At 54.3% G+C, this 20,005-nt stretch overlaps 1 protein-coding gene across 2 annotated transcripts in view; it reads right to left on the reverse strand.

Annotated features, from left to right (window-relative positions):
- The window catches only part of Pax2 (paired box 2), a gene marked incomplete at both ends in the record, with an annotated part of 78,695 nt that overhangs the window by 47,007 nt on the left and 11,683 nt on the right, over positions 1–20,005 (reverse strand). The window contains 2 exon segments of one of the 2 annotated variants that reach the window (XM_013504125.1): positions 17,982–18,179; positions 18,812–18,977. In XM_013504125.1, the coding sequence (XP_013359579.1) occupies positions 17,982–18,179; positions 18,812–18,977 (364 nt within the window). 2 annotated transcript variants of the gene reach the window in all.

The raw sequence follows: 20,005 nt of genomic DNA on the forward strand, positions 1-20,005 counted from the left end.
GAAGGAAAGAAGGAAGGAAGGAAGGAAGGAAGGGAGGGAAGGAGAAAAGAAAAGAAAAGAAAAGAAAAGAAAAGAGAAAAGAAAAGAAGAAAGGATCAATCAACCAATCCTGTCTCACTGCCTAGAACAAACTTCCTTCCCAACTTTGGAGTTAGTTCCCAGAGGAGCGGCTGACCCCAGCCTGGTCACGCTTGCTCGAAAGGCCTTAGAAGAAAGATGTCAGACACTTATTATATATACAGGTGTTAAGATGCACAAATCATCTTAAATCATCCTGGGGTGGCCTGCCTATGCTAAAGTCAGCAGAAAGCCCTGTATGGGAAAGGTCTGTCCTGATTTGGTGAATCAGAGAACTCCAGGGTGGAGAAGTTTCTGGAGCTGGCTGCTCTGCCCACTGTGCCAGTCGGGTGGTGGTGAGACCTCTGCCAGCGGCTTTGAGTCGCCTAAGTATCGTAAGCTGAATCATTCGAGAAAGCAAAACTGTATTTGCTTCAGCAAAGGACATTTTGCCCAACTAAGGCAGGTAATTGCTTAAGCTGTAGTTTCTCAGAGCTGTCTGTGTCAGGCCCTTATCCCCGGCTGGGCCCTGAGGCAAGTCAGCTACATGAAAGCTGGAGACTTTTCACAGCAGACCTTCAAGTGATATATTACAGATCACCCAGGGAGTTTTTAACACTCCTAAAATGGTCCCTACTCCTAGAAACCCTAAGAAACCAGAATCACCCCTGTGTACATCCCAGGAACTGAAAAACTGAAATTTACTTCCTCCTGCCTCCAAGGACCCACGGGACCAAGCAAGCCCTCTGCACAAGGCCTCATGCCTACGGCCTTGTGAGGGCTCATAGCCTGTTTCTGTGGGTGCTGGCTTGGCAGTTTGTACAGAGGTTAAAGGTGTCTGCCCAGGCTTGCTCACAGGTCCTGCAGTTCAGATGGGACAACTGGCATATGTAAGGGTTCTGTGCATGGCACAACCACTGACCAGGGCCAAGTGGTTCCTCAGAGCGGGGAGCAGACCTTCCATTCAGGCCGCAGCAGACACAGCTGGAACACACAGGTTCCAGGTAAGCGGGTTCCTCCAAAACGCATCAAAAGCCTCTGCCTCAGTTGTTGCCTCTCAGAAGTCACAACTAAACTCGAAGAAACGATGGCTGGGCCTAGCACATGCCAGGCCCTGGGTTCAATCCTCAGGACCAAAGGGGGGAAAATCTCCAAGAAATGAGAACCCTACAAAAATCTTACAGAAAAGTATCTTCAAACTACTGTCCTTGAATCACCTGTATTAGAATCCCCTAGGGTATCTGCTAAAATGCAACCCCCCCATCCCGCCTGTGACCTCCTGAACTAGAATTTCTTTTCTGAGCACTCCGGTGAGCAGATCACTGAAGCTGGGAGGGGAGGGGAACCCTGTGGTTATCAGTACACAGGGGGCCCTGTAGGAGAAGTTGAGGAGTCCCTGTGAGTTAAGGGAGACCCTTGCTCCCTCAATCCACGCTTCCTTGGTCTGCTCACCCTAACTCCAACTGTCACCCAAATTCAAGACATTATCAGTTTCTCTGTGAAACTAAGCCAGAGGTTAAAAATAAAAATCACTTCAGTTTTTGCACATTCCAGGATGGCCAATTCCCAGTGGTTTCTAGGATACCAGGCGTATTTGGTGCATTGACTCAGTCTTCTAAGACTGGCACTGAGACGGTAATCCTCCGACCATGCATCCCCAGGAGCCCAGGGCAGGGACAATTCACCAGGCTGGATGGGCCATGGGGCCGGCCCAAGGGGGCAATCGTGACGGTTTATATGATGAATGGTAAGCATATGGATTGATTTAACTTCAAGATACGCATAGGTTTAAAAACGAAGGGGCAATGTGTTTAACTAACCATTTGGAAGCCCGTCTGTGCTGCGTGCCAAGCCCAGAGCGTGACCAGACTAGCTCCTCTTGCCGCAGCCCTGGCCTCATCTGTCAGGACGCCCATAGAGTTGGGGTGGCCAGCTGTCCACCCCACGGTCCTGCCTGGGGGCTCCCGAGGCTGGAGGACTTCCCCATATGATGGTGCAGACTCACTGCTGGCACCAAGTCCCCTCCCAGCCCCCCACAGATGTGGGCGTCCCCCTCTGCAGCAGTGGAGGTCAGAGCCGCTAACGACGGCCCGGCTGCCCTGCCGCCTCTCACTGTTAGTGACTCCGGCTCGGGAACAGCCCCGCAGCCCCGCTCTGTCTCTGGGAAGAGTGTAATGTGGCTACACCCTGTGACCTACTCCTACTGCTTACAGGGTGCATTCAAAATTCCCGCCTGGCCTCCAAAGCCTTCCTGCCTTGCGCTCCTCAAGCCCCCCCCGCCCCCCCGCTCCTGTCTGCCCCCTTCCCTTCCGAGTCTGGCAGGGTGAAACACTAACTCCTTGCGTCTTCATTCACACTGCGGCTTCCCTGGACTCTGGGCTCTGCAAGGGCAGATGCCGCGCCTACTTTTTTTGTCACCGGGCACCCAGGCCTGTCATAATGTAAGTGCTTAGTAGCTATTTGTTGAACAACAAATAAATATTTTTATTATCAACAACATATGCTCACTATGTACCAGAAACTGTGCTAAGCACTTACACAAATCATTTAATCCTCATAACTACCTATGAAGACTATTATCCTGTTCTACAGATATGAAAGCTGAGGCTCAGAGAGGTTAGGCAACTTGCCTCAGGTCACACAGCTGTTAAGTAATAGAGGCCAGACTGGGCTACATGAGTGAGTGGATATGCACGCTAGGTACGCACTCTACCACTGAGCTCTACCCAGAGACAGTACGGAAACCTGGGTGTCTTACTCCAGAACCGCTGCTGCTAACCACTATGCAGAATAAGCCAGTCATGTCGAGAACAGATGGTAGAATCCATGAGACGCTAAGCCTCCGTTGAAGAGCAGCATAAAATAGTAGTAAAACTAATAACTGTCATTTATTTCATATTCACTGTATGACAGGCACTGCAATAAACGTGTTTTCTCTTCAAACCCTAACTGTGACTCTGCCCCTCAGCTTCCTCTCTGTTTCACCTGCGGGGAAAGAAAGGCTGGGCACCTCACCCGGGGTCACACGCTCAGTCATGCTGGAGCCGGACTTTGGATCCAGGCTGCGGCTCCAGCATCCGAGGGCTGAAAGACACGACCTCTTCTGATCTTTTATATTAATATTATTTATATTAATATTTTGGTGTTTGTTATCTATTTGAGCATGAACAAGGTTTTTTTTGTCTTTCTGAGACAAGGTCTTGCTATGCAGTTCAGGCTGGCCTTGAACTCACAGCTATTCTGCCTCAGCCTCCCGAGTGCTGGGATTACAGGTGCCACCACTCAGCCACCCGAGTGCCACCACTCTTGACCATGAGCACATTTTTTTTCAGTCTTTTTACATCCATGATCTGGACAACTGAGCAAATACATAGGTAGACAATTAGCAGAGATCATATATGGCCTTGATTCTTAACATGCTTACGTTCTCCAACGTGTGTGCCATTGCTTATCTGATAAACATCATGTTCATAGAACAAATAAATTGTAACTTTCAAATCATGTGCACAGTGACATGACAACCCTGCATACGGACATGTCTCTCAGTTTCTACGCTTTCAGAAACTATTTCTATGATTAGTGTCTCTTTACAATCATGCTTCTCTAATGCACTGATCCAAGCTTTGTAACAGTGGAGATACTTATCCAAACCTGTTTCATGAATATCTGCCAAATTATGCCTCTTTCTGTTAACTATGTAAGTTCCAGGAAGGCTCCACACCCACCCGTACTCCCCTCTCAGGGTGTCTGAGTCTTACATCACACTGTTTTCAGATTGGTCCCTGCACCAGTATTGACGTGCATAAATGTGCGTTGTATACCTGTGTATCTCTCTGTCTATGGCCAGCATGGGTGGAGGTGGGGGATGTGGAAATGAGAGAATTATTAAATGCCAGGTAGATGTGCAATAAATTCCATTGATTTTATAAACTCCAACTTGTCTTCAGTCTCCTTCCATTCTTTATCCTGGGGGCATTGCAACAAAAACCTATTTTAAATACCTTGGCTTCCTCCTTCCCCCTCCCCAAAAAAGTGTCAATATTTTATTTGGATTTTTAACTTCGCTCCATAACAGTTGTTTGACCTCCTGACTCGCGCAAGTCACATAAATTCTGGGACTTTATTCAGGAGCCATGTTCCTGCTATTGAATAAGCAATTTGGGAGGGTGAATTAATGACTTGTGCTGTTGCCGGAAAGTCCCTGAAGAAATATTAAAATTGCTTGCAGACTGAATCGATACTCAGTGAACACCCAGCAAAAAGGCCTCAGCTCTGGAATGGCCGCGGAGGGCGAGTCGGAGGGGAATTCCTGCACCCAGCTCGGCCGCGCCCCACCCCCACCCCGTCTTCCTCCCTGGAGCTCTGTCATTTTCCGTAACAGCCAAGTCTTATTAAACCCCAGCCAGGACAGAGCCGATTTGTCCTGTCTCAGGAAGCAGGCTCAGGGGACAGTTCACTCTCTTACTGGCAACGAGAGCCCCTAGGCCTTATCGGAGGTGAGGGCTGGAGTCGTCCACCTGCCACGGAGACAGAACGGGCTGGTCCGTCTGCCAGGCTCCGCGCTAGTCACTTCCCAGTGTGCAGCGGTCCCCATGTCGCAGTGCTGGCTGTGTCTCTGTGCCAGGAGCCGCCTGACTTCAGCCTTTGCACGTGGGTGTGCCTCGAGGACAGGGAGCTTGACCTGTGCCGTGTGTCACCGTGTGCCACGTTGTGCCGACACATTCTGCACCCGGCGGCAGGCCCGTGACTTGCTGTTGCGTGGTATTCTGTGCTCAAGGTGCTTGTGTTTTGTGTAACGCTGAGCTGCAGGAATTTGAGTATTGTTTGGTGGCAATGCCTGTGTTTCTGCTTTGAGTTATCGTGTTCATTGATCATATCTGCATCTTTTTATTCATAATGCCTGTCTCAGAGGTTGGGTTAATGGGTGTCTCCTTGGTGATGCAGCTGAATAACGATGTTGGGTCTGGACGGTGGTGTGAGACCTGGGTTTGCTTTAACTGCCTTCTGGGTGTGCCTGTGGGCGACAGGCCCACGCTCCGACCTTTCAGCTCCGTCAGGCCAGCCATCGGCAGAGGTGGTGGGGGTGCAGGTGGTCTGGAGACACACGGCTAGCTTTCCTTGATGGTTAAAGGTAACTTAGTCTTTTGGACCCGAACTGCCACTGCCCCAGGAACAGTTCTGACTCCACCAGGCTGGCCCTGGGCCACTTTTCCTACACCCACCTCATCTGCGGAGTGGAGCCCCGGGCTAAGCCTATGTCTGTTCAGCTCCCAGCGAGGGCCAGAGGAGGGTGGATGGGAGCAGACGCCCCCGTCCCAGGGGGATAGCAACACAAACTCTAATTCTAAGAATCCTGCCCTCTCCACTCGGTGGCACTGGCCAGCCGCCACGCCTTCCTTCCCAGGTCCCTTGATGACACGCCTCGGGAACGGCCTGCACGGAGCTCACACACCACGGTTGAGTGCAGGTACAGGTACTGGCTGTGACCATCTACCAGCGCACCGGGGCCTTGCTCCATGCTTTAAGTGAAAATATGAATTCCTAGCGAGCCGCAAGACTGCGAAACACTTGACCTCTCCGATAGCACTGCCACGCCTGCACGGGTTCAAAGCCTGGGACCTTGAGCAAGTTATTTAACTTTCCTGCACTCCGCTTGCCTTATCTATGAGCAATCCTTTAAAGCCCTGTGGGGTTATTCATGAGGTTTAGATCAATTAGTACACATAAGATGCTTCTAGTGCCTCTGATTACAGTCAGCACTGGTCGGCTATGCTTGTAATGATGGTGGTGATAAATATAAGAGTTTATCACATACAGCAGCCATGATGCACTAATGTACGTGCAGAGTGTGCTAAAGTACTAAAATCCTAAAATTGGCCAAGTGTGGTGGTGCACACCTCCCAGTATTCAGGAGGCTGAGGCAGGAGGATCACCACAAGTTCAAGGCCAGCCGGGGCCACATGAGTGAGTTCAAGGCCTGCCTGAACTACATAGTGAGACCCTGTCTCAAATCAATCCATCCATCCATCAATCAAGGTGTGTGCATGTGTGTGATGCTATCAGGTAGCATGGGCTAGTGGGCAGCTCCCTCCTTAGCTTCTGGTCCATTTGTGCAGGGGTGGGGTTGGAAGAGACCCCACTGCCCATTTCCACTCCAAGGCAGCGGCCAGCTCTGCGGTGACGCACAGGCAGAAAATAAGACGTAGCCCTCGTGCAAGTTTTACACTTACTGGAAAACAAACAAACTTCAAGGATGACTGAGCTCTCAGGACTCCAATTTAGCTTTTAAAAATTTTCCTTTCTAATTTAAAAACATCTGGACCTTCAGCGGCTGATGCAGATAAGCAAGGAATAGTGGGTGTAGGTACTAAAGCTGAGAACTAAGGAAGGGTAAGACAGTGGCTGCTCGTTGCCGGGTAAGTGGGTATCAAGTTCACTGAGTTGGACGGGGTTACTGGACTAAGCCAACAGGGCAGGGAGACCCTGAGGCGAGGATGGGACCAGGCGGAGCCTCCTCCTGCAGAGACGGGGTGCACTGCTGTTGAGGTTGGCACTGTGACCAGGCGGAGCCTCCTCCTGCAGAGACGGGGTGCACTGCTGTTGAGGTTGGCACTGTGACCAGGCGGAGCCTCCTCCTGCAGAGACGGGGTGCACTGCTGTTGAGGTTGGCACCGTGACCAGCACCAGTGCCCTCCAGAGGCACAGGGCAAGTAGACTCTGCTGTTGTCCAGTTACTTTCCGGGAGCACAGACAGATTCAGCCCAAAGTCAACTGTGCTTCTTAAACTTTCTTCTTAGTGGCTTTCCCTCAGCAACAGAAACGGCTGCGATGACGATCAAATGCCCCGTTTCCCGGGAAGATCCAGACACGCGGGCGGGACCGTGGCCAGAGCGGCTTGGGTTTGTCAGATACTCGCTCACAGCGCCCTCTTCATCTTTGCCTCAGCTCCACTTTCTCTGTCTTCCCCACCTCTTCCTGCTCCCTCTCCTTCCTCTCACACTCGATGGCATTTAAGAATCAGAGGAACCTTCAAATCTGTCACACAAAGAGTTTTCCCCACTACCGTCTCCTTTTATCTTTAAAAAGAAGCTACAAGATGCAAAACAGCACAACCCGTGAAAATGCCGCGAAGCCTGGAAAATGCCAACCTTCAACTCCTCAAAAAACAGCAGGCTCATCCCAGAGGAGGGTGTGCACTCATACACAGTACACGGGCACGCACACACACACACGCACACACATATGTGCGCACACCCACGCGCTGACACAGGAGAGAGAGAGCCTGGCTTACAAAGTGGACAAACTAACGCCGCTCAATGACCAGAGGATGGAGTTACAGAGATGTTTTTCCCTGGATGAAGAAAAGACAGAGAGCAGACTCCTTTCCTACATCCTGCCGTGCCCCTAAGACACTGTAACCCTCCCTGATGCTCATCACACACAACTCTGTTCAGAGATGTCCTTTGGCTTGTCAAGCTGTCTTATTTCAGATTTTGATGTTTATGTACACACACTGACACAGGCACATAACAAACATTTGATGATCACTATTGCAGTAAGAATAACCAACATTTATTGAGCCCTTAATAGTGTCAGGTGCAATGCCAAGTAGGTTTATGCGGATTGGCTCGTGTAACCCTTAAGAGAACCTAGGTAAGCCCTACACGATTGTCCCCAGGTTACAAGACTGGAGAAACTGGTCCAGCGGGGACACAGGTTGGTCCCTAACCATGCAGCCAGGGACAGGGAAGTCGGATGCAGAGTCTGGAAGGGTATCTCTAGAGCCTCCCTCCACCTTTGCCACACAGACTAACGTGAATTTCCTGGTGCACAGTAGGTGTTTAGCAAAGCTTTTCTGAATAGATAAATGAAAAAATAAATGAACAGCCATGTCTATCAAGAACCTGATGTTTGGACTTCCAGGTGGAAGCCAGGCCCAGAGGTCAGCTTACATTTACTTGGACAGAGACGCCTCCCTGCAGACCAGCGCTCAGGGAAGGAGAGGGGCCCCGGACCGCTCTTGTGTAGACACCTCGCCCTCACCACCAGCCCAGCCCAGCCAGCCTCCCTGCAGACCGGAACTCAGACCCAAATGCATCACCAAACAAGCATTCTAACTGCAACAGTGTCTCCAAGAGTATTTTTCTCTGGAAACAAATGTTTCCCAATGTGTTGACTGTGTGCCTGGATGAAAATGGAGAAATTCAGTCAATTAGGTGGATGTTTCTAAACCGCCAGAGTTTTGGCATCTTACGGACAACCTTTATAGATGATTGACTAAAGTTTTTGGTTTCCGTCCAGATGTTTGGGAGCTGCCATGGTCATTAACCTGTTTGTCAGCAAGTGCTCACATATTTCCAAGACACAGAAGAGGACACTAAAGAGGAAGAGCTTAACCCAGAGTAAAACAGACTACAGAGGACAGGGTGGCAGCTATTCACAGGACCAGCCAGGCAAGCGGCTCTCTGGGAAGGGGTTGCCACTTTCGAGACGTATTAGAATGTGGACCCAGCTCACAAGAGACTCGTGTGCTTAAAGACCTTCAAAAACCGCATACGGCTGTACTCTTAACTGTCTACAGAACTGAACCAATCTGACCCCTGCATGGCGGAGCTGACGACCAACCCCAGGTCCAGCACAGCCCACAGTCTGCCCACAGTTGGTGCAGCCAACTGCCAGTCCAGGCTGCAGGCTTTGCAAGGCTGGGTGCAAGCCGGTTTATGGTTTTGTGTGTGCACGCTGCCTGCTCTGGTCTCCTGCCTCCACACCTTTGCTCTCCCTGTGCTTTAATACTATTTACAACTCCCTCACTGGTACAGCAGCACAGCTATCTTTCAGTGTCTCTGACTAATACACCCAAATGATTTTTCTTTCCCAGGTTTCCTCTCCCCTCAGCTTAATTTATGTTTTAGTAAATAGGGACTTTAGATCGTTCCATTTAATAGCATTTAGGGTTATCGCTTTTATCAAAGGGATCGTGGCACTAAAGGACTCCTTGCAAGGGACATTTGTTTCTTCTTATGAGCCACCGGCGCTCCCTACGTGTGAGAAGGCTGCGTGCGTGCGGGCGTGCATGCGCAACGTCCTCCCCAGCCTGTGCTTCTACGCTCCACTGCCCTGTGTCAATGCCACTTGGCACTGGCAGACAAGCCCAGCAAAACCCTGGTGTGGACAGCAGCTGACCCTCACACTGCTGGGGATAAATCCAGGCCACGGCCCCTCCCTGCGGACGGCTGCTCAGTTCTAGGAGCAGGCCTGGGTATGCCAGCAGGGCGCTTCCTTCAAATTCTCTCTCCCACACCCCCCATCTCCAAGCTGCAGAGCGGCCTTGTGGTGCTGTCCGCATGCACAGCTTCGGGGATCCAGTCCCCCAGAGGCCGAGTTGGAGCCTGTGTGCGAAGGGGGGCACTGCCTCCCCGATTCCTGGGCCATCTCTTGCCTTTTCTCTTCTCTCATTCTTTCCACGCCTGCTCCATATCCCTAACTCTATTTGACCTTAAACTCTGGCCTCTCTGCACATAGGCCTCTGTTACACGGGCACGGCACCTGCAGAGAAGCGTTACCTGACCTGGCAGGCCCAGGGACCAGTCGCCTGGAGGCCAGCCCATCATCCCACTCCTAGAAATAAATCCCATTGTATTTGCATTTTAATTTTCCACATAAACAAAGGCCCAGAGTACTCGCTTGGGCAGGATCACTGGATGAATTTAATTAGAAATGAAAAGTTTATAGGGCCTCTTTAATGCGATTAATGCTCAGTTAACATTTATCACGTTGGTGTGTGCTCGAATCACCTTTTCTAAGCAGCCACTGGCCATGAAATGAATTTCTCTCAACTTTTTTGGTACCCATCCTGGGAGGTCATCTCCTTAGCAGTCTGCATGACCTCCACTGCCTCCCTGGTCCAGAGTCTCGGGTCCTTAGAGCCAAGCAAGAGGGGAGCGAGGTGGGGAGGAAGTAGATATCGTGCTCCAGGAGGGAGGCCAGGGCAGGGTGAGGGCGGCGCGGTCTCCAGGAGGAGCTGGTCCTGGACTGGGGCTGAGCGCTTAGCCTCACAGTCTGGCCGGAAGGCTTCCGAGTCCCAACCCCAATGTGCCTGCTTCCTCTGCTTGACCCAGAGGCCAGACAGTCCCAGTGCAAGCACTGCCTTAGAGCAGTGGGGAACACGAAACCTCTGTGGGTCCCTTGAGCAAGGGCAGCCTTCCCTGTCTCATCAAATTCTCTTCACTCTTTAATTCAAGTCTGCCGAGATTGGCCTCCTACCCTCAGCCAGCTAGTCTGAGTGAGCAGGAGGGGCAGGAAGACGGAGGAGAGGGGAAGGGCCCGGGGTGCCCTGCTGTGGGTGATGGAAGGAGATCACTACCCTGGCCTCTGACCCCATCCGAGCATGCGCTCACTGTGTGGATACAGGTAAACAAAAACAGACAGACTGCTGCTGATCTCCTAGTGTGGTTTATACACCCCCACCTCTCTGGCCAGCACACACAACTTGACGCCCTCATCTGCAGAGCAAATGCACACGCTCTGCGTGTCCACACCCCCAGACACGCGTGTGCCCCCCGACTGCTGCACTGGGGCCCTCGGTGGCCATGAGCTGGCCCTCACCTCTCACAGCACCCACAGTGCTCTCCACTCTGTGCGCTCCAGGTAACGGCCGCCCCGCAACACACAGGCTCCGGGGGGTTAGGAGCTTGGCAGGAGCCACTCAGTCGCTTCTGCCAGAGCCCTGAGGAGCAAACTGCGGTGCCTGGCACGCCAGGCCTGACTCCCGAGCACTCCTTGGGATGCCAGGGCCATCGACAGCTGCCCAGGGCATGAAAGCCAAGCTTGGCTGGATGCCCCAGCTTACGTACCCTAACACAGAGCCACACAGAGGCCTCCCCGAGACAGACGTTCACCTGCTCCTCTCAGAAGACACCACACAGGACCGGAGAGGGCCCTTGAAGTGGGCTGGAAGCGGGCAGGAAGGAGGCGAGACGAGAGTCTCCTCCCCGACCCTCTCCATGAGCCAGTACTGCCACAAGAGCCCTGGTCTCCTCCGGTCTCCTGCTCCTCTCTGCCAGATAGGAGCTAGGCGGCCAGGGCCACACATCCTGGGGTCAGGAGGGGGCCTATCCCCAGTGCTGACTCCCTGCACTGGAGTTCTGGGGTCTCTGCACCCCGCCTTCTCCCGCCTCGCCCTCAGATTTCTTGACACCGTGCCTGCCAGGTGAGTTTGTCCCTCTCTAGCCTGCCGCCTCGTCCCCCGCCCTGCCGGGAGCTGCCCAGCTGTCCTCTGAATTTCTCTGTCCCTGGGTCACCGCAGAGAGAGATCACTGTGGAGGGTTGTCGGAGCCAGGGGTCCCGGGCAGTGATCAAAGGCCCCAGGCCGCAGGGCTGTCGTGTGGACTGCCCCAGAAGCATGGGCCGCCCTCCCTTCCTTTTGGCCTCTGCTGCTCCCTGCTCAGGCCTGAGGGGCCAGCTTGCGGCACCCACACTGCCACGGCCCTATCACTGATGGCCACTGCAGCCACGGAGGGCCAGTGCCAGGCTGCAGCTTTGGTGCCCCGGCTGTCGGAAAGTACTGCACGGCTGGTGGCCTCCAGTGCCACTTCTCTGCCTCCACTCTCCTCCTCCCTGGCTGGTCTTCCATCTCCTGCTCTAGCCAACCAGGCTTCTCCGTGGGTGCCTTTGCCCTGCCTGCAGTTCGGGCTCCCTCCAAGCCCTTCCGAGACCTTGCAGGGTCCTAAAAGCCCTGGCTCAGATGAGCGGAACCAGCCCTCTCTTTGCAAGCTCTGAAGCTGCATGGTCTGCGCCCTGCCGCACGCTGCGGTCCCCAGCAGCCCTGTCTCCTTTCACAGCTCAGCTTCTCAGCTTCCTCGCCCTTGCAGCCTGCACCCTGCCTGCCCATGCACATCTCACAGCCGCCTCACAGCCAGCGGGAGTTCCACTCTCCTCTCTCCTTCCCCAGAGCCTCTGGACTAAGGGGCCCAGCACTCACACTTGGTACCTGCTACTGCTCTGGTCAAAGCAGAGGTCGGTGTGTTGAGTTACGAAGACCAGGGGCTGCTGACTGCTGGCCAGGACAGAATCAGGTCCAAAGCCCTGCGTTTTGTTTTATTTGGTTTTGTTAGCAGCACTGGGGATTTCACCAAGGGCCTTCACTATGAGCTACATCCCCTGTCCTTTTTTATCTTGAGGCAAGACCTCGCTATCTTCTTGCCCAGCCTGAGCTCAAGGTTGTGATCCTTCTATCCCAGCCTCCCAGAGGGCCAGGCTCACAGGCCTGTACACCCCAGCGCCATAGCTGTGCTCGATCTGGCCTACACAGTTGTTAAAATCATCTTCCTGCATCAGTACCTGTAGGCTGGTCCCGTCCTCCAGCTCCCAGAGCCATGTACCCCCTGCCAAGCTCAAAGGCATTTGTGTCATGGTCTTGTGGCCATGCAGTGTCTCCATCACTGCCCTTGGCAAACACCAGGCTGAGCTTTGGGCACTACTTTCCTTCCCTGTCATACACCTGAACCTCTCCACAGTGGAATGCCTCCTGGGTCTCCACCCCACCCTCTCCCTTAAAACACAAGATATCTTTGCGTCAAAATTGTCTTCCAGGAAATGTAGGAAAGGGTCCCACAGCATTTGTGGCTACAGGGAGGGCTGTACAGACTTTCTCCTTTTAATATAAAAACAGCAACCCCAGCTAGCAATAAGGCAGGACTGCGGACAGATAGACAAAGCTGCGAGGCAGCTAGAACTGCAGATCTGGTATGCTGGGAGCAGACAATGGGCCCCTGGATTAAGGAGTTCCTTTGTCAGTCCTGCTGGGAGAGCTGGGAAGCAGGACCTGAGCCCATGTGGGCTCAAAGGGAGCTCCCACTTCGGCTTTTTGGGGGTGTGGCTGATCTCTGCATCAGTTACTACTGTTGCTACTCTGTCTTCAAACTATAACAGCCCAGCCCACAAGCACATCCCACCACTGCACCCGCCAAAGGCTCTCCAAAACACACGCTCCCACCACCCCAACCTCCCGTGTTGCCTCTGATTCCCTGGGTCTGCTCTGCCCAACAGTCCTGCCTCTGTGCCCATCGGCCTGAAGCCACGCACTTCCTGGCCACGCCCACAGCCCCCCAATCTTGTCTTCTCCAGGCACCCTTGTTTCCTTCCTCCAGGGGCCACTCCTGCCTGGCCCTATCCCGACTTGGCCATTTCCCCTCATGGCCCTCTATTGAACTGTTGTGTTGTCCATTTCCCAGGGACAAGGGCTCTGGTTACAGAGTTATTGATTGGTTTTCATGCAGACAGATGGGCCCTTCCTGGGCTCCCATCGAAATCCCTGACTGTATGGGCTGATTGTTACTCTCTGGGTATAAGATTGCACTGGAGACCACCCTCCACGCAGCCGCCTCTGCCCAGGCCGTGGACGGAAATAAATGGAGGCAGCTTGAGCAATAATAAGAGCAATTGAGCAGGTTACCTGTGCAGACACAAGATTTATGCCTCTTCATATTTAATGCGATTGTTTTATTGAGTTCTCAGGATAGTTGGAACCCTATTTACTTAGGATATCCCCCTCTCTTCTCTTCTTTGCAGCACCCTCCACAACCCACCTGGAGCTCTGGTTGGGAGCAAGCCCTCCTGTCTGCCTCTTCTCAAAAGCTGCCAGCTGAGACAGGAACTCGGGGCAGCTAGCCACCGCTCTCCGTGGAGGCCTTGAAGTGGTCTGGACACCCTCCAGCCAGGCCCCAGGGAGACATTCAGACCAGTACAACCACTGGCCAACAAGCCCAGGCTAAAACTGTTGAGGAAACAGAAATGGACTTCTCAGGAGGGCAATCTAGCTCGTATGAAAAAGTAAGATCAACAGTTGTTATGCCAGGCATGGTGGCGCACGCCTGTAATCTCAGTACTCAGGGAGGCTGAGGCAGGAGGATCGTCGCAAGTTCAAGACCAGCCTGGGCTATAAAGTGAGCTCAAGGCCAGCCTGAATTGCATAGTGAAATCTGTCTCAAAAAGACAAAACAAAAACAAAAACAAAAACAAAAGAACAAAAGAACAAAAAAAACCCAGTGGTGCCTACTCGTAGGATGGACGACCCCTGTAGAGGAGGGCCCTGTCTGGGGAAGGGCGGTGAGTGAGGGCCCTGGACAGAAACAGCCATTTCTGGCCGCAGTCTGCTTAGCCCAGGGTCCAGAGGCAGTTTTCTGTCCTGTCTCTTCTGTGAGTAGAGTCATCAGCTTGCTAGGCTCCGGGGGCCGGAGACAAGCAGCTACACGGTATGGAGAAGGGGCAGGCACCACCACTGCTCCATCCCCCTCACGGGCCGAGCCAGGTCCCAGAGCCAAATCAGGCAACCTAGAACCAGAGTCTCGGAGGAAAGAAACAGAGCCTAGCCCAGAACGCATCTCAGCACCCCAGCAGGGTGGGTAGCTCTCAGCCTACTGGACAGGCCGTTAACTATCCAGCAGGCCACCGTCACCCGACTGCCAAACCTCTGGCAAAGGCCAGACAGTGACACGGGGAACAACCAATGACACAGACCAGAATTCTCTAACACAGTGCTGGGGTTGCTGCCTTCTTGAAGTCAGCGTTGCCACAGCTAGGAGAAGGCCTGCGCCCACTTGGAGCCCCGCAGGTAAGGGAGAGGACCAGTGCACGGCGACCACGAGCAGCAGACTCTGGCAGGGCCCACTGCAGAGAGCAGAGGGCGGGCAGTGCAGGGCAGGTTTGGAAGGTTTGAAAGTGGTGCCCGTCCTGTCCGCCCATCCCAAGGGCACTTGAGGCGGTTCTTCGGTAAACCCAGACTTTTCAGAAGTCTGTGCTGCCCTCTCAGAGGATCAGTACTCCCTGCTGAGAGCAACAGCTGAACCAGAAGACTCTGCATATACTCAGGGAAATCCTCCTGTGCAGTCAGCTTCTCAGCCACGGGACTAGGTGATTTGTCTCCCTTTTGGCAACACGAATCTCCCTGTGTCTCCCACCGCCAGGCTATTCCCACACCAGGTTCAATCTGGAATCACGTGTTTAGAAACACCTGCCCTCCCCGGCAGCGCCGACAAGCCGAAGAGCTGCAGCCCCACGCTCAGTGGTCAGTCACCTAGCGTTCGGGAGGATGCGGTAAATCCCACGCGCTGAGCTAACACAGGGAGTTCTCAGGATTTCGGATGTGGTCTCTGGGCATGGAGAGGCTTCCTGACCTGCTCCTGTAGCCCACAGAGGCGTTTCTACCAGTAGGAGGATTTGCTAGTGAGAATGCAGTTTGGTCGGCCAAGCCTTTATCGCGACAGGATCACAGAACCAAAACCATTTTTAAAGCATGAAGAGCAATTCAGTTTATAGCCATAACAGCATATTTCAAGTGCGGCGACAGCATCTGTTTTAGGGAGGAGCAGATGAAAACCTTTGGCTCAGGTGGGTGGCCATGCGAGCTCCTCTTTGCCAGTGCAGCTTCCTGCCACCCTGGCTCGTAACAGTTAGAAAAGACCCAAGTGCAGAGCACCTCACGAACAGTAAAGCTCAGAACTCGGAAACGCCGCATTTCCCGCTGCACCACAGTTTCTGTATAGAGGAAAATCTCTAGTAGAGTTTTCAAAGCACAGCAAGGGCCAAATTCCTTGCATAACTGGCTACACTAGCCTTAGGTGCGAAGGTGCTTGTCATCTCAGATAAACCTTTCCTTTCAGAACAAAGTGGGAAGCACACTAAGAATGGGGTGCCAGAGGCATCCTCGTAGCACCTTGGGAAGTCACCGGAGTTCTTCCAAAAAGGAACCATGGGAAGCTCTGGCCAAAGCTAAACTGAGGACAGCATGATCATGCCTTGTTGACCAAGCAGGCCCTGAAGCCTAACCACAGGCCCAGGGTCCTCTCCAAATGCAGCAGCATCTGCCCACACAGCGCTACTTCTCCACAGCCAAAGGAGGCCCCTGTACCCCGCAGGCAGCGGGGTAGCAAATTCTGCAGCTGTGGGAGCTGTTGCCTGAGGCTGTTCTTCGCCCACGCTCATCTCCTGGTCAGCTCACACAGCTTTCTCCCAGTGTTGGTGGGTACAACTCAAGACCTCTAGAGCTTGGTGGGGGGTTGCCTGTCTCTGCTCTCTGTGGCTTTTCAGGATAAAATATCGCTAAGCTGTGTCTAAGCCAGCTCCCCTAAAACATCTCTGTCAGTGAGGTGTGTGTTGGGGGAAGGAGAGCAAAGGGTGCTGGGCAGGGCCAGGCGGCCACCACGCCTGCCTTAGCTGTATAAATGGCTTGGGTTCCTCCAAAGGCTGGCAGCTCTCACCCCTGGCAATGAACAGCCCGCGCAAATGCTCTCCAGAGCACCACTGCCCAGGTGGCACACTGCTCCTCAGCAGCCCACCCTGGCCCCACTCCACACACAACCTCAACTCCAGCTCACAGCCAGCGCCAGGAATCTGGCAAGACGCACAGTTGGGATGACTCAGAAAGCAGTGCTTTTTCCCTCCCCTTCCCTACCAACATCCTGCCTTAGCCTCCCAACTTTTAAATACGATGTACACATTCCTCTCCCAAACCGGAGTCTTTCTCTAGCTCCTTTGGAAAGTGTCTGAATGTCCAACTGACATGTTTTCAATACCTGGCTGAGCCAGGCCCAGGGAGCTGGATGGTTTCGGAGGGTGCATAATTAGCTGATCAGTATTATGTTACCCTGTTCATAACTAAAGAACCATTTTAATACAGATGGCACACACTGGGATAATTTCTGGGGTCGCCTCGCAGTACGTTACAGCACAAGTGTGGCAGAGGGAATCTTCTTTAGCCAAGGTACATTCTACCCGCTAATTTTACCTGCTGTTTTCAAGATGATTTGGGATAATTCCACATCATTTGCAAAATATTAAAAAAAAGTCCTATGATAGGTGATGCCAATTGCAGAAAAAAGTGCCACCCAATCTATTGGTTGTACTCATAATAACAAGTCTGTGAAGAGGGCAAAGAATAATGGTGTGAAACTCAGCCCTTTCTCACCTGAGGGTACTTTAAAAAGGGGGCTTGCCTCTGGCAGGCCATGACTTGCACAGGGTCTCTGTGTGCAATGGTCGGATTATACAGCTCTGCAATCAGGAAGCAGCTCCTGGTTCACCTGTTGCTTTTTGCTCTGTGGCCACCCCAGAGAAGCATCTGGCACGCAGTCAAGGTGCACATGCACGGAGGGTGCCCGTGGATTCTCTCAGAGGGCAAGGTGGAGTGCTGCAGGGACCTAACAATCGTAGATGTCAGCTGACTCTGGCCTGTTGTCACCTCACGCGCTCGAAGCTGTCATCAGTACAAAGACTTCAGTCTCAAATCTGGCACCTTAGGTATGTGGAGCGTCCCGCAAAATTCCCTCTCAGGCTCCCAGTTCTCCCCGCTGCCCGGCACCCTTCTCCTTGTCCAGCTCCTCTACTCCCTGCCAATTGCTGGCTGGTGGCTGGCATTTGCTCCACAGGCCTGGATGCCAGTGCTTCTAGGCCGGAAATTTGTTCAGAGCTGGCTAGCAAACTTGGGAGGCAAGCTTTGTGGGAGTGGCGAGGGAGCCAGGACCCAGGCTGCCCCCAGACAGGCGCACGTCTTAAGAACGGGAAATCTGTTTGGAGGCCGTGAATAGACATTGGTCATTTTAAAGGCTTCACTACGGGCTGTGATTGTCCCTAGATCCTGAGGCGCGTAATCTTGGAGTCTTAATTACCACAAACACTTGGATTCATTTCCAGGACACCAGTGGGGAGAAGCCTGGCAGGGAATACCCAGCTCTGAGCCGGAGACAGTTCTGTCTGTCTGTCTATCTCTCTGCCTTGTAGGTACCCTCTCCCTGCCAGACACTGCAGGCTGGGAGCCCGAAGAAGGGCAGAGGCCGGACAAAGGGCAGAGCCCACGCCCTGGGGGAGACCTACAGCATGCAGGAGCCGGGAGCTGAGTCCTGAGGACTCGGCCCAGGGAGCTTGCTCACCTGTTGATGGAGGAGACGCTGGGCACTGTGTCGTTGTCGCAAATGCCCTCAGCCAGGAGCCGGTCACGGATTTCCCAGGCGAACATGGTTGGGTTCTGTCGCTTGTATTCAGCAATCTTGTCCACCACCTTGGGCGTTGCCACTTTGGGCTTAGAGCCACCTATCACACCAGGCTTGATGCTGCCAGTCTCGTAGTACCTGCGCCGGGAAGCCGGCGGGGTCAGCGGGAATCGGGTGACGGCAGGCGTCGGGGTAGGGGGGCTGCAGGCTGCAGAGCCGCTGAGTGGCAGGGCGTGAAGGGAAAAGGGCCAGTGTGGCCAAGCCAACTTCCAGAGGGTGCTCAGCTAAGGTGAGGGGCGTCAGGAGGGAGAGACAGCCACACCAGGGGCTGGGCGCGCACCAGTCACCAAAATATGTGCCCCTGGAGGGAAAGCCTGGGGCTGAAACACCACCTCCAGCCCTTTCCTACCTCGTGCAGGGGCCCCCGTGGAGCCAGGGCCCTCCTTCTGCCTGCCCAGTGCTGTCTCTTGGGGTCTGCTTCCACACCCCACCCCACAGTACTCCCCTGACCACAGCCACATTAAGTCCCTGGAAAAAAGAGCCCTTTCCCTTCTGACGCCAGGAGTGGGAGCCTTCAGGGGCCCTGGAGCAGGGCAGGCACGGGGCTGACACTGCTCTTCTGCCCCAAGTGAGAGCCCTTCCCAAACGCAGCAGCTGTCTGGGTCCCTGGAGCTGGAGCATCTCCCTCTCTCCCACCCAGTGCCTCAATTTTTAGCCAGTGCTCGGCTGGGGAAGGAGACGGGGAGTCTCCCCAAGGCTCCAGCCCTCACCTGCCCAGGATTTTGCTGACACAGCCATGGCTGACCCGAAGCTGCCTGGAGATGTCACAGGGCCGCACACCCTGGTGGGCCAGCTCCACGATGCGCTGCCTCACCACGTCGGGTAGGGGCCGGCCGTTCACAAACACCCCCCCGAGCTGGTTCACACCCCCGTGCCCTGCTGGGGAGAGACAAGAAAAAGACAGCACCCCACACACAGCAGGGACCAGCCATTAGTCAGGGTCAGAACCCCAGGACGGGCAAGGGGAGCAGGCAGGGCCGAGGGGTGCATCCCTGAACTCTCGGACATGGTGGCGCTGATCAGTACGTGAAGATTAGGGATTGGAACCGCCAGGTAGAGAGGGAGAGGCGCGGGCGCCCAGACGCTAGGCAGAGGGCTGAGAAAGAACGAATGAGACCCTTGCGACCCACAGGGAGAGCTGGGGGACGAATGGAGAAGCCTGGAGAGAAAGAAGGGGCAGAGGGAGAGAAGCAGCGAGCGGGATGAAGGCCAGCGGAGGGGTGCCGGAGAGGAGAGGAAGGGCGGGCGCAGGACTGAGCAGCGCGGGTTAGGGTGCCCAGCCGCGGTGAGGGGCAGGTTCGGGGTGCGGGGCTGGGAAGCTGACGGTTTGGGGGGCCTGCCCGCCTCACTCTGCTTAGCTGAGCGCCAGCACAGCCGGGCTGAGTCATACACAGCCCCTTTAGCTGCACACCTCTTCCTTTGTGTTTATTTTCGGTCGTTACTGCGCTGCCTCTTTCCCTGTGGGTTTTTGTTTCTTCGCATTGGCTTTGATCGGTTTTTCCGTCTTTGCTGTTTCCTATCTTTAGATATTGGGGAGCCACCTTTCCCTCACCTCCCTGGTGTCTAAAGTCGGAGGAAAGCCGGTGAGGCGGGGAAGCGGAAGGGGCGAGGGCCGGGATCGGCTCGCTCGCCGCCCGGAGACCGAGGCAAGGCTGAGGCGGCGCGAGCCGCGCGGCTCCGCAGCAGCCGAACCGGACCAAGGGCTGCTCGGTTCGCCCGCCCGCCTTGCCGGCTCCGCCGCGGTCCCGCCCAGGACTCCGGGCTCAGCCCCCGGCGGGGGAGACAACCCACGCGGCCGGCCCGCCAGCTCGAGCCCCTCTGACCTCTCAGCCCGGCAGCCGCCCGGAGAACCGAGCCCGGGGCCCCGGCTCCGTGGACCAGAGGAGCCCGCCGGCGCCCCCCTC

This window comes from Chinchilla lanigera, unplaced genomic scaffold (genome assembly GCF_000276665.1).
Source record: "Chinchilla lanigera isolate Chin_1 unplaced genomic scaffold, ChiLan1.0 scaffold00084, whole genome shotgun sequence".
Lineage (NCBI taxonomy): Eukaryota > Metazoa > Chordata > Mammalia > Rodentia > Chinchillidae > Chinchilla > Chinchilla lanigera.